The sequence below is a fragment of the Fonsecaea monophora genome, assembly GCF_001642475.1.
Source record: "Fonsecaea monophora strain CBS 269.37 chromosome Unknown Scaff162, whole genome shotgun sequence".
NCBI classification, from domain to species: domain Eukaryota; kingdom Fungi; phylum Ascomycota; class Eurotiomycetes; order Chaetothyriales; family Herpotrichiellaceae; genus Fonsecaea; species Fonsecaea monophora.
This window is the reverse complement of record NW_019174093.1, coordinates 1-13,974: the sequence shown is the minus strand read 5'-3', so window position 1 is coordinate 13,974 and position 13,974 is coordinate 1. Positions and strand designations below refer to the sequence as shown.

Genomic DNA, 13,974 nt, shown 5'->3' with positions numbered 1-13,974 from the left:
CCAAAGGAAGAAAAGTGGCCCAGAGCAAAAATCCCAGCCCAAGATTCTAGAACACAAGGCTCCCACAATAACATGACGGTCTCGAAGTGGCTCACTCTGACTCGTCAATGCCTGCTTCGTCGAATCTCTGTGCAAGACTTCGGCAACTTGCTGCGGAACCATGACGGTGAAATCGATGGCAAGCGATTATTTGGGGCCCTGGTTGAATGTCGGGAATCTTTCTGCCAGCCAGGAGATCCTCTCATCTCACTTTATATCGACTACATTGCAACCGCTGGAGTTATCGTCATATCCGACGCACTGGTTATCCTCACAAAACGTTGGAATGGAACAAGGTCCCCAGCCACACAAGGTGCACTTGCATGCTACAATGACACCCTGCAAGATTTGACCATGGTGATTGTCTCCCCAAAGTTCAAGACCGGGGCAGCTGAAGCACGCCTAGCTCTACAGATCTCGTCAAGATGGCTTTCTACTTTGGCACGACAAGCATCACGAGGAGATTCTGAGCCACCAGGAATGGAGCTTAGCAGCACCATCGAATTGCTCGCCTTCCTCATGGCATCTATGACCGCAACTGACGCTGGACTCGAATCTTTATCCATTGCCAAGAGCCTGGAGCAAAAGGAGAAATACGTGGCTGTCGACAACTTACGCACTCTAGTGAAACAGGCCTTTGAGCTCTGCTTGCCATTATATTCTACGCTCTCTTCTCAGCTCATGGAGCGGATAAACACAGTCTTGAAACATATTAACCTCCTGGATGATGGCTCGGCGCAGCCTGGCAATGCCCCTGCCCCTGCTTCCGAGATTCAAGCGCTTCAATTTCAAGTCTCTATCGCAGATAGCCAGTTGGTGGCTTCCAAAGCTGGCACAATACTTTACCTAGAAAGTCTTCTCTTTGCAGGCTCAACTATCGACGATGGAGGGACAGTGCATTGGCTTTCAGCGCGCCATCAGAATGATTACCAGTCAATGTTCATCGACGTCTTTACGTCCTCCTTTTCCATTCTCAAAACCCAGACCATTACTCCTGGCAGAACTTTATGCATGCAGCAGTGTCAGATTTTCATTCAGAACAAACTTCCAGCACTTCTGTCAATGATATCGGCCTCTTCATTCAACAGTTTCAATACCGAACGAGCCATGACCGACTCATGGCATCAGGTGGTGTCTTTACTTTCGTCACAAGACCTTCTTTTGACGGGCGCTAGGCTGCTGCACGTCTGTACTTTGCATCACTTGCTCCCGGCACAAATCGCAGTACAGCTCGTTGGAAACGAGGATACTTTGAAAGGACTGAGCAAGGGCTTGTATGCTAAGGATGACCTCGTGGCACAAGTCCACGCAAATCCTACGAGAGGACCCAAACTTGTTGAGGAATTGACCCGCAGCGATGGAAGTGCAGGCTTCATTAGTCAAGCGGTTGTTGAGGTCTGTAAGCCGTCTTATTGAGGAGAAGCTCCCCTAACAACTCCTAGATCGTGCATAATTACTGTCAAAACAAGGAAACACAATGTCTCAAAGATCTCGCCAATGCTATACTTCGGAGACCTACTACGATCAATTGCATTGCTCTATTCGTTCGTCCTGACTATTTTCTCGGACCACTTTGTGGGCTCTTGGACGAGTGGCGATGGGATGAAATACATGGTAAGTAACAAACCCCCGAGATAGTTGCCCGCTAACTGAAGAAAGGAGAGGCACAACCGGTGTACGATGATTTTGGGGCCATCTTTCTGCTGATTTTGGTAAGCAGAGAGCGACTAGGGTTGTCAAACTCAAGCTTGGGTATACGAAAGAAGGATGGATTCCTAGCTCGATATCTAGAGCATGAGCATAACGAAGAGAGCCTAGAGAACCTCTCTGAAGAAAGGAAACTGCATTTGGGAAACTGGATCAACGCTCTTTACTTGGCTGAAGGCCTCAGCGATGAACTGTTCACAAACTGCAGTCCCCACGACTTCTACCTCTTGATTCCCACTCTCCTCCGACAATCGATGACGGCTCACCAGCAGGGAAAGCTAACTCATGACTCTTTACAAGCCGGCTTGGATTGTAAGTACCTACCAGTGTCAGGGCGACCCAGCTCACAAAATCCAGATCTCCTTGAGCCTTTCTTGCTCCCTTCCCTGATATCGGCGATGGATTGGGTCGCAGAGGTTTTCCAGCATGAGCGCATGGTTGCTGGAAAGGTGTTGGAAGCTCTAATAAAACCACCAGGGTCGTTGGAGTCTCGGGATATCCACAACACTATATTGACATTGTGTGCGCCGAGGCTGAAGTTGCGCCTGAAGACTATTGGAGCACAAGACAGCGACGTCGACTCCATTCTCAAGACCCTGGACCAGTGTCCGGACTTTTCGTTCGTCTCGGAGCGAGAACGAGAGACACCGAATCCAGGGACCCTCAACATTATACAACATTGCCTGGCAAATCTAATTACTTCCACAACTGCTCTGGACATTGGGGAGGCGCCTCCTTTTGAGGACATTTCTGCCCTCGTGAGCCGAGCCGTGGAAGTTCATGGACCCCAGACGACCCTGCGGGCAATCGTTGGGGTGCTTCTACAACTGAGCGACAGTCACGTATTCCTTTATGCTCTTGATGCACTCACAACCGCAGTTTGTATGGCTGGAAACGGGCTTCACGACGCCTTGCGCTTACAATACCACGACCTGGGGAGTCTCTTGAAGAGCGGGGAAACTCTCGCTGCTGAAGGGGTGGTCCGTCTATATCGGCAAGTTGAAACATACACGAATCTTCTTGCTGTGCCGGACATGGGCTTAGACTCGTTCAACTTTTCCCAGCAACTTACAAATATGGATACGGCCGACCCCAATCTCGACGCTGCTACTGCGGTGTCGGGCGGAATGGACCTGCAGACAGATCAGGGCCAAGCTGACGGAATTGATCAGGTGCTGGATGAAGTCGCCGCGATGGGAAACCTAGACTCCAACGATGCAGACATGAGCTTTGATGCTCTCTATGACCTTCAGGGAAATGATATGGATCTCAATGACTTGGATTTGGACATGTTCTGAATGACCCTCAGCTGCAGACATGTGAAACTTGAGTTTCTATCTTGCTGTTACGGCTGAAATGTGGAGACATCTGATCTCTTCAAGATGCAATTGGCCACGGGCTTGGCGCAAGGAGCAAATGTGGGAAGAAAATTTGTATTGAACCGTTCTACACAGTCCAGCATGTTTGAGCATCGACTTTTATTCCCAGTTCAAGGCTGAGAAGATCCATTTTTCAGTATACACTAAACTCCGCCCGAACGCGCTGCAGAGCTAAAAACATGGCCTCTCTCTGCCCTGGCCCAAGGCATCTCAAAGTGATCAGATAAGACAAAGGTGCTTGCACTTGTAACGCGCTGGGGATGTCAATGCCGCGCTGCTCAGTAGACGCCCCGTCACTGACCACTGCAGTCGGGGTATTACGGGCCAGGCCGTTTCTGTCCACGTCTCCAAAGGCAAAAGCCAGGGTGCCAAGAAAGTCGCCGACTGTCTCCTGTATCACCTTGGTGTGGGTGGTGACCAATTCAGAGATGTCTTCCGCCAAATTTCCATCGTCGTAACGTGGATGGTTGCTCCCAAGACTACCGATGGCGTTGAGTAGAGCTGCGTGCAGACAGATCTTTGCGACAAAATACCGGTTCCAATGGAAGAAAGCCTCCCATGACCCGAAGCAGTGCAGCCTGAAGAGAGTTCCCGTTGTCCACGGTGTGCGAGGAAGGTATCGATGCGGTGTGTCGATCAACACCTTTCGAGGAAGCCAGTCGAAAATGTCGCACCATCCGCTGACCTTGTCCTCGAGTCTGGCTGCAGCTCTCAAGTAGGAGCTCACAGTCTGGAATTTATTGACAGACGCATTCTGTGGCATCAGCAGGAAATTCTTGATACGGGCTCGCAGTTTGGAGACACCGTGGAAAAAGCTCCTCAGTCTCAAGGATGCCGTTGGAATCGTGGAAGTGGCCTTGGGTAATTGTGATTCCAGCATCAGATATTCTGGTGACGGCTCCTCGCTGGCGAACAGAGGCTTCCAATGCTGAAACAAGTCAGCGCTCAGCATCCCCAAGCTCTTTCCAGGCGCCCATACCATGGCCGAAAGAAGAGTGTGATATAGGTGACGACCCTCGGGGCGGCTAAACTGTTCATCACCGCGTAAACGCAGAAGCATTAGAGTCCCGTCGACGTGCGTTTGATGGGCCGAGCCTCCGTGTGGTCCATTGACACTAGCCAGAAGCTGCTCAATGTTAGAAAGATCGACAAGGGGGATGGGCTGAGCAACCCTACCTCTCTGATGCCGAGCAACCAAACTGCGACCAGAGTCTCGTCCTTTAAACATTGTTCAGGATCTGCTAGGGCAGCAGTCACGCTAGATACTGCCCGCGCATACTCGGCTTCGATGATAGAGTGCATGTCGACAGTCGGTGATCGGTTAGCCAGATTGGTTGCAGCAACTGATCGCATGGCCGCATATAGATAAGAATCTCGCCCTGAGCTGGAGAGTATTTTGGGCAGGAACGTGAATGCATGGTTCCCATATAGCACCCGAGAGTTGGCATCAAGTTGTGTGAGGGAGTAACAAACTGCCTGTTCAGTCACATCGCCGGACAGACTGTTCACGGGGCGTAGTCTCTGAGTTGCGCGAGAAAATGAGTGGATGATCGAGTCGCTGTTCGCAGAATCGCTGTCGTCGCCCTCGGTCGAAGTGGAGCTGGCACGATAAAGCGCTATTTGTGTGAGGTTCTCGGATGACGACGATTTCGGGCTTGGGCTGTCTCCTGGTTTGGAGGATACAAAGACAGCGGTTCGAATAAAGCCATAGCCTGGTTCTCGATATCCGGGACAGGGTTTCTTAAGCCGGGCACAGTTGCGGCATCCGGGGCGTCCTTCGTCGCACTAGAACGATCATCAGTCAGCACAAGGAATGTTTTTCCAGAAACCCGGGACGCGGCGTGGCCGACCTTGACCCTCCGTTTGCGACACAGAAAACACCCTGTGCTTGGACGACCAATGTTGCCCATCCGGAATGGCGGGAGGGAGAACCCGTGAATGAGAGGATGATTTGGGGAATGTGGGCTGCGAGGTTGGTTTTACGATGCGAGATGCATGTTCCACTACCAGGTTGGTGCTTGCTATCACAGAGTCGAGGAGGCCACTGATTGTTCTGATTGTTTCGAATTGACTGCTTGTTCAGCGGTGTCCTTTGGATATTTAACTTGATCGCGCTTGGGTGGGTTGGGTCATTGACTCGAAATCCCGTGCACTTAGATAAGTCTTGACCGTGCCAAACTTGTTCTCAGTCAGGGGAACAGCTGTCTGGAATGTTGCGTCGCATCTTTCTCCGTGGGCCAGGCTGTGAGATGGGGGCGCAAGCAGGCGACTTTGTCAGGGCTGTTGTAACCACAATGCAGTGCCTGAGCCTTGGGCGCTTCGAACATGAGGATGGAGAGTTTTCTCTAGGATATTGGAGAGCCTCGTCGCATGCCGCTTCAGCAGTGATAACGGCCGTATGCACGTCGCATGGCTAGCCGGAGCTGGATTAGCAAAAACTGGAGAACGGCCAATACCTGTGGTGAGGTCCCTGAGAAGCGCTCGACTGGCGCTCGACTGCCACGTGTGGGCGAGGGATGTTATTTTGGACCCTGCTTGAAGCGAGGGCATGCCAGTGGTTGTGATGGTGAGAGAAAAAGCTTACTCTGTCCATGGATGCCATGGTCGAAGGATGGTAGCAGCACCAGCTGATGAAATGATGCAACAACAAGGGTAACGGCAAGCGAACCTGTCACAGTCTCTGCTGGATTTTCTCGCTTCAATTGTTTGCCCAGAATTGGCACCGGCATGGTCAGTGCTTAGCCCCTTTCGTCTCCCTCGAACTGCCTCTTTCTGTTGAGGGTACCACCACAGTAGCTCATTTGGGGGTCTCTCTCTGGTTACCGAGTCTCTCTCTCTCTCCCCCTCTCGCGTGTCCCATGCAGATCGAGTCAGTGCTCTCGCACACCTCTCCCTCTCCCTCCTCTCTCCTCTCTGTCCCGTCTTGCGATCGCCCCGCAATTTAGCCCAAATATCCGGAGAAGCTTGGTCAAGTTGGTTACTCATGACGCACCGCCTGGTGTCGCTCTTCTACTGGATCGCCACCTTGTTGTTTCTGTTTTTGGCCCTCTGGTCCCGCGTATCCTTACCAGCTTTGTCACATGGATCCCCATGGGTTTCGGCTCAGCTGAACCGCAGCCGACTCTCCAAAATTTTCTCTTCTCGGACATGGTGGCATGATGGTGTTTCCTCTCCATCACAGACCTGATGTTGCAATTTCTATGATGTGTATGGAGGAGGAAGAGAAAGAAAAAATTTCTGTTTCAGCCCAGCTAAAGCGTTGGTCGAATAACGACCTGTGGTTTCAACTTTCCCGAGGAAGCTTTCCCATGCGTCCTGACACAGCCTTGATGTTACTACAGAGATTCATGCATCAGAGTGGCATCTTCTCTTATCGACCCGACCGGTTAAATTGAAGGTGCTTGAGAATGACAGATTACCGGAGTTGAAGCAACGCATATTCGGTGGAATGCCCTACCTACCGTATGCTTCCTCCACGCCGTCTAAAGAATCTGCGCCACAACTCGTCAGCCTCAACACGAAGAACTTTTGCATTGACTGAGTCATTGACGAACCATTGTCCGCCGTGATGCTGCTGAGAATGTGAGACCGACTAATTAGGATAGTCCAGGCTCAATTGCGAAAGAGGCTATTAGAGAGGAGAGAGGCTCACTCAGTCAAGACATCAGTTGTCACTTTGAATGGCCGCTACCAGCGCCGAATTTAGGTCCAGCGCCAATCCCACAGATCAATTCGACCTGGAGTCACCCTTGGTTCTTGATGTCTCATTTTCGTCATTCCACTCAAAAAAACGGTGGAAAGCATTGCCACAGCTGGACTCGATCGAGTGACCGCTTCTACGTCAATCCGTGTCAACGGCATTCGAATCACAAGAACTTAGGTTTGTGGCTCTGTTGGAGTCTCTTCGTCCTCGCCACTTTGAATTTGAACCTTACAGATGCTATTACTTTCGATGGCCACCGGGTCAAAAGACAGCAGCCGAACGGACGCAAAACCTATTACATCTATGTATGGGTTAATCTTACCCCGCCACGCTACGGCCTTGCCTACGCTCAAAATCGAGCACTATTTCTCACGTCCAAAGACATGTTGTGTTTGAAGAAGGACCAAGATGAAATGCTCATAGGAAAAGTCTATTCGAGCGGCGACCGGTGTCTATTCACAGCGAGTGGAAAACAAAGAATGTAACGTCCAAGTAAGTGACTTTTGAGCCCTGGGTCGCCTCAGAGCTGGATTCCCCACATTTTCTGCCGTTATGAAATGAAATGAGAGGTAGAAAGACGCACAAATATTTGACCAGCTGCTTGTGTCTCTGACAACGTATAAAAACCCATACCGCGAGCACGGCACTTCACCCTCGATAGACAGGGCTCCTCCGGGTCGTCACGGCATTGATATCTTCATTGGCATCTAACGACCTCTCTTCTGAAGCATGTTTGGCCATCGTCAGCTTCCGTATTGGAGATCCTCTATCCAGGCAGCAATCTGATTCAACATGGACAGATTTGTACTGGGTATTTGCCCCTCTGCTTCTTCAACCATGCGGGATTTCTTTCTGGATATTGTGCTTTAAAGCTAATCCTAGCGAGCCGTATTCGTGCTGTTTTCCCCCGCTCTGTTCCGGGCAGCTCTCTGGAACAGTACTCGGGCGTTCTCAACCTTTTTGCTGTCGACAAATTCGAGTATGTGCTGGATTCTGTCGCCCGTCTGATTGAAGGTGAAGACAAAAATATATTCTCCCTCATAGCTCCAGTCAACCGTCGAGTCTTTATCCTTTGCTTGCTCGCGGAACGTTGTTTCACTTGTTGCCCAAACGGTGACGAGGTTACCTCCTTCATAAATCTTCTTGGGGGTGACAGGAATTGCTAAAATGAATTCCTTCAGAGACAAGAGGTGTGCTCCGAAGTCATGGTTTGACATGTTCGGACGGACCCCTAATGTTGCAGGAGCGATGGTATGGACGCAATCTGCCGTTCTGAGAGCAAGATTTGCCTCGAGGTCGAGGTCCTTGAACGTGTCCAAGAATGCAATGGCAATGCTGCGTTGAATGGAAGTCATATTGACTCAGATGATGACTGTCAAAGTCTACGGCACAGATCCTCTGGACATCGGGTTTACAAGGAAGTGCTGGGTGTATATATGAGGAGTTCCCTAACTCCGCTTCCGACCTAACTCCGGCCTTTCACTTTGCACGTGTTGCTACTGCGATATGGAGAGAACAAAATCCTGCGGCAGAGGAGGGAAGATATATAGTGTTTGGGACTTTACGATTCAGCATGCCTCTAACTGCTGTATGGGATAATGGAACAAGCAAAGAATTGTGCTGCTACAACACGAACTGCGTGCCGACGGTCGACGGGGCTAGCCTCCCAGGCATTACCCTTTCTATTTCATACTTGACTCTCCACCCGGAGCAGTGTCCCGGCATCAGGACGCTAGGGTTCAAAGCCTTCAAGTCTGCAACTGTGTCCTTGATGTATGCTTCGTTTGGTCCGACAAGATGATATCCACCAACGACGGCAAATAGTGGAAGGGCACCGCCAGCCAGCTGCACAGCATTTTTGGCAACATTCACCACTCCTGCGTGGCTACATCCAGTGAAAACCACAATTCCCTTTCCTAGGGTTGTGTCAGCGTCGACCCGGAAGAGCAGGAGGACTCGTTACCTTTCACATTACACATCAGGAACCTTTCATCCAAAATCAGCTCGTCGCTTTCCCAACGAGAGCTCTCTGAATTGAACCTCATGCCACGCTGAAAGCCTTTTTCATACGAGGTCACTCGAGGAATCTCCCCGGAGACAAGAAACATATCTTCGAGGATCGTGTGCGATTGATTATTCTGTTCGATCGTAGCTCCAGCAGACTCGATTTCTTCGAACGTGGGATCCCTCTCCAGCGAGACTGGACCAGCCGGGCCCAAGAAGCCTCGATATGTTGGTCGATCTGGATGGAGGTCCACCGGAATGCCGCGGCTGCCTTTTGCATCATTTATCATGGAAATTGCTTTCAAAATGCCTCCGGAGTGGTCACGGTGCCAGTGAGACAAATGTATCCTATCGACCGAACGGAGATTTGCTCTCAACCTCTTCGCATTGAGTTCCCAGATGTGCTCTTCTGGGGCTGTATCAAACAGGACCGTATGCCGCTTGTGCCCTTTGACGGCAGTCTAGACCACGCGTCAGTACCGAATTTTGATCAGCAGCTAGTAGGAACCTCTGGTAGTCACACCCAGTCTGCTTACAATCATTAATGACAAGCCATGGGCCCCGCAGCAGATATTGTCCATGCGGATCTCGAAATTTGAACCTCCCCTAGTTCCATCCTGAATCGGGGCTCTCAAAGCAACATCTGACAGTTGTCCCGAGACCTTCAATTCTGGGTGCTTGTATGAGGATATTGGATCGACTTCGTTGTCGACGATGACTAAGATTTCAAGCGAGTCGATTTCGACGAGTGAAGCCATGATCACCAATCGACTTGAGAGACAGCTGCGACAAAGCAAGGAACCATCAGAAATAACGATGCAGCTTCCGAGAGACTGTTACGCCAAGTGGCAACAACACGAACTACACGAATCTGGCGAAGCTGCTTGGCATGGGCCGACCACAGTCTCGCCGATCAAAGATAGACTGCTACGATTGGTAGACAAGACGGATCTGAGAGGCGTCCCGCCAAGTGGTGAGACACACTTGGATGTATTCGCAAGCTGCGGTTTTCAGGCGACCAGCCCAGTGATGCCTGAGGATTGACAATATGACATGGACAGTTGCTATGATCGATAATCAATGTCCCTTCTTTATACCCAGGCCTGCCCACCTCAATGAGTCTCTTCTGTCAGGGCTAAAGAAAGATAGACATGGCCGATCCAAAGCTTGCCAGTCTACTGGCCTTCGTGTCCCCTTCTGATATCGTGACGCCCGAATCGTCTCTTTATGAAGAGCAGTCAAAAACATGGGCTGTGCAGGCCAACAAGCACCCTCTAGCTGTTGTCTCTCCTAGGACGGTGGAAGCATTGAGCAGGATGATTGCATATGCAAATACCACGGACCTCGACATTGGCATCCGCTGCACTGGAATCGGGAACGCGACGAGCAAAGACGTGTTAATTTCACTATCAGCCTTCAAGGCGTTCTCATTCGACTCTGACAAAGAAACCATTACTTTTGGTGCAGGTCACTGCTGGGGCGAGATTGACGCGAAGCTCGAAGAAACTGCTCCGGGATACGCAGCCGTCAGTGCTCGGTGTACCTATGTTGGCGTTGGTGGATCAATTCTCCACGGCGGACAGAGCTGGCTGAGTTCAGAGTACGGCCTCGCTTGCGATCCTCAAAATCTGCTTGACGTTCAGGTCATCAAAGTGGATGGCAGCATCCTCTGGGCAAGTGGGGAACCAGACCTTCTTTGGGCTCTTCGCGGCGGCGGCGGAGGATTTGGAGTCGCCATCGCCTTCAAGATGCGAGTTTACAAGTATCCATCTTCAATCTTCTGTGGACAGATCATCTATCCACCGGCGGCTCTGAAGGATGTGGCGCGCGAAACTGCTGCTTTTGCTTCACGATGTGATGATGTAAAGATGGCTCTACATTTGTATTGCCTTGACATAACAGCAGGCACGTATGCGGGGCGGGAGGCAAACCCTGGACTGGCAATTTTTGCATACGACGCCAACGGACCCGAGCATGGTAGAAGTGGAGCGGGTTTCAAATGGGCCTTGGACATCCCGGGAGCCGTCGACCTCACCAAGACCCTCAACTTCCGAGGAGTGAACCAACAATTTGGTAGGGACAACCGAAACTCGTGAGAGTCGACAAGTCTCCTAGCTAACCTGGGGTAGATGCGTCGAAAGCCCCATTCGGGAAGATTAATACCTGGGCGGCCGGCGTCACTGTTCCCTCTGTCGATGAGGGTTTGATACTCCGAGCTTGGAATTGGTATTTGTCACTCTTGGAGGCTGATCCAAGACTGGTTATGGGCACTTATGTACTCACGGAAGTCATGCAAAAGGTAAGAATTACTCCAAGGGTTTCTTCCAAGATGCGTTCGTTAACTCCCAAGGCTGTCTATCAATCCGTTGGCTTCCCCAGCCTCGTCTCCGCCTGGCCTCATACAGCAAACCAACACAATCTTCAATTAGGCACGGGTGTCATTCCAGGCTCACCCGAAAGCGACGCTTTGGCACACAAAGCGTTAGCAGAAGCACCATTTGAGATACGTCCAGGTCATACGGAGGCCGACTATTTCCCTAACTTCCTAGAAGATTTTGTTGACCCGACGAAGGTATGGAGATTTATCGTTGAAGCCGTCAACACGTACTGACGCCCACCACCACTAGGTCTTTGGAGCCAACTGGAGTAAACTGGTGGAAATCAAGAAGAAGTATGATCCAAATAACAAGCTGGGCGGACCATTTATCGAGGAGTAATCCTCCTCTGACGATATTATGCAACTCTTGACTTGTAATTTTGACGCTGTGCCCAGGTGTTTTACTGCATAGAGAGTAGCCTAGATCAACCCTCATCCATCACTGGATTGATGGAAGATCTTGTTCAAAAGTATAAGACCATGCCGCAGTGAGGCCTTTCCCGGGGCCCTGACAACGCACACATCCCCCATCCCACCTCGTTGCGTCAATGTTTTGTCTACATCTGTTCTCGAGTCAAATAGCGATTCGATTCCGGTTGCTATTGAGCAGCACGGGTCAGCGGAGTGCCAGCGATCAGGTCGTTCGCGGAAGCCAGACAACAGTGCAAGAGGGCTCTATTTTCCTTTGTATGTCCCGTTTGCAGTCAGCTCTCGTCTCAAGCTCTTGTTGAACCCTTTTGTGTTCGTCTTTTCAAGATTTCCTGACGTAGGTAGCCATGAATCCGTACCCAGTCCGGGCCAGGGCAGAGGTTCTCGACAGATTATTCGCCAGACTCGACTCGGTTGCCTGACCCTAGCGCAATCATGTCTCTGAGTTTGAGACGGACCGAGAGTGAGGAAGTACTTGTTGGATAAATTGCATTCCGGGTATCTCTGGGCGACCCGGAGCTCGATACTCGAAACCCACAAATCCATCGTGGCATTCGATACATCATTCCTCTATTTCAGCTCGAACGTTTGCGGTCTCACTCTTCTCGCACTAGGGAAGGTGAAAAGTGACAAAACCGTCACTTTGGCGCTTGGACCGAGTCCACACCTAAAGAACTCACGACAGGCTCAAGCAAGCGGAGTGACACGCAACCAAAAAGAAAGAGGGACCTTGGTTGTTTACTCGACTCCATCACCCCACATTCCTTGGATCCTCGCTTTGGTGAAGGAGGAGGCATTCCGAACTTTTTCTTGTCCGTTTGCAGACAAACACACTCCCTCTCGAGCTAGCTACTAAGACCGAGTCCTGACCTGGTTTCTCAAGTTCCACCCGACCACTTCTCCATTACTATCCTCTCATCCCAAGCACATTGTTGCCCTTGTCGACAGCAGCCTCGTTCCCAGCGCAGACATCATGACTGAGCCATCTAGCGAAGACCCAAAGTTGGAGTTGACAGATGAATTACGACACGAGTTTCGAAAACTCATGGAAGACGAATGGGCTTTCTTGGACAAGAAGCACACCGGCAGAGAGAAAAGCCCATTGACGATTGCGGAGAATTCTTGGCCAAAATCCAAATACCACCTGTTCATAGACTGGAATTGGAATCCTGACGAGCCACACAGCACGGCATTCCTGAGAATTAAGATCAGTGCCCAGTTCGAGGCTTCAAGGCTGACCCCAACTGACTTTTGCGAATTAATCAAGTCCCTTGATATCTGGGACCCGAAGCAGGTTAGTGACTTGAGAACGAAAACCGACTGGGGGTGTTACCACAGGCGCCTGGGCCTGTACGGTCGTCCATGGATCCCATTCCTGCTATTCAAGTATGGACGAATGTATTTTTATATCAACGCGCATCCATATATCTCCCCTGGGTGCACTCTCGTCCCTAGGAACATACGAAAGCAGAAAGTGATTGCTTCAATGGAATCACGCTGGGTCGAGTATGACCCTCCAATCATAATCCCGCCCCATCTCCGAAGTTCAGAAGACACAGAATACAGTTCAACCTTACGTTATGGCCTGGCGATTGGAAAAATAGCAGCCTCGTTGGACGATGATGTCGACGATACCGACGAACGCAGGGCTCGAGAAGTACCATTGGACGTCTTGCTTCATCCTGCCGACAAGAGTTTTTGGATAGTCTTCCAAAGCTTCGGGTATTTGCCTGATTTTTTACAACGATACGACTCTGTGGAAGAGCAACAGCCGATAAGGAGGACATACCGTGGCACTTACTTGTGGAAATGGACTGAAGCCGACCAACCGGTCGCGGTTTGGCGCATGCCATTCTCGGATGTACAACGCATCGCACAAAGCCGCTCTTATTCTGGTGGATACATCAGTAAGGTCAATCCAGAGGTCGGCGGAGACGAGAAGGACAGCCCTAGACCCCAGGTGATCGTAGACGCCCGTGATCCTGTTTGGAACTCGTGGAACTTGCAGCGACCAATTCAATATTATGCCGAGGAAGCTGGATTAGAGAAGTATCGCGATGAACTTCTGAAGTCAGCGGTTTCAGCTCATGATGATTCGAATGATCCGCCGGCGGTTCAACCAGGACCAAGCGATTCAATGACCAACTAGGTCCACAAGGGTTCTCTTTTTTAATAGACGTGGGAGGCAAATGGAAAAGACAAGATTTAAGGTCATATGCTGGCCTGGGGAGGGTGGTAATATCTGTCCAAGGCGTGGTCATGCATCCATAAAACCCAAGCGAGCTGATAAGGTTATTTGGAGCGTATATTTGCCCCGGTTTCGGGGGGGGGGGGGG

The 13,974-nt window shown here is 50.7% G+C and overlaps 6 protein-coding genes across 6 annotated transcripts; 3 read left to right on the top strand and 3 right to left on the bottom strand.

Moving 5' to 3' along the window:
- Positions 1-72: 72 nt before the first annotated feature.
- Positions 73-3,044, top strand: AYO21_11479 (hypothetical protein; the record flags this gene model as incomplete). Its single annotated transcript, XM_022661371.1, has 4 exons — positions 73-1,434; positions 1,528-1,653; positions 1,704-2,058; positions 2,104-3,044. The coding sequence occupies 4 exons, from the start codon at positions 73-75 to the stop codon at positions 3,042-3,044; spliced, it is 2,784 nt and encodes a 927-aa protein (XP_022506313.1).
- Positions 3,045-3,258: 214 nt separating this feature from the next.
- Positions 3,259-6,274, bottom strand: AYO21_11478 (hypothetical protein; the record flags this gene model as incomplete). Its single annotated transcript, XM_022661370.1, has 4 exons — positions 3,259-4,053; positions 4,105-4,251; positions 4,302-4,910; positions 6,194-6,274. 4 exons carry the CDS (start codon positions 6,272-6,274, stop codon positions 3,259-3,261), a joined length of 1,632 nt encoding a protein of 543 aa, XP_022506312.1.
- A 1,432-nt stretch (positions 6,275-7,706) lies between these two features.
- On the bottom strand, positions 7,707-8,183 carry AYO21_11477 (hypothetical protein; the record flags this gene model as incomplete). Its single annotated transcript, XM_022661369.1, has 1 exon — positions 7,707-8,183. The coding sequence occupies one exon, from the start codon at positions 8,181-8,183 to the stop codon at positions 7,707-7,709; it is 477 nt and encodes a 158-aa protein (XP_022506311.1).
- Positions 8,184-8,451: 268 nt separating this feature from the next.
- On the bottom strand, positions 8,452-9,590 carry AYO21_11476 (hypothetical protein; the record flags this gene model as incomplete). Its single annotated transcript, XM_022661368.1, has 3 exons — positions 8,452-8,744; positions 8,792-9,293; positions 9,369-9,590. The coding sequence occupies 3 exons, from the start codon at positions 9,588-9,590 to the stop codon at positions 8,452-8,454; spliced, it is 1,017 nt and encodes a 338-aa protein (XP_022506310.1).
- Positions 9,591-9,983: 393 nt separating this feature from the next.
- Positions 9,984-11,549, top strand: AYO21_11475 (hypothetical protein; the record flags this gene model as incomplete). Its single annotated transcript, XM_022661367.1, has 4 exons — positions 9,984-10,905; positions 10,962-11,131; positions 11,183-11,404; positions 11,460-11,549. 4 exons carry the CDS (start codon positions 9,984-9,986, stop codon positions 11,547-11,549), a joined length of 1,404 nt encoding a protein of 467 aa, XP_022506309.1.
- A 1,062-nt stretch (positions 11,550-12,611) lies between these two features.
- Positions 12,612-13,787, top strand: AYO21_11474 (hypothetical protein; the record flags this gene model as incomplete). Its single annotated transcript, XM_022661366.1, has 1 exon — positions 12,612-13,787. One exon carries the CDS (start codon positions 12,612-12,614, stop codon positions 13,785-13,787), a length of 1,176 nt encoding a protein of 391 aa, XP_022506308.1.
- Positions 13,788-13,974: the final 187 nt, after the last annotated feature.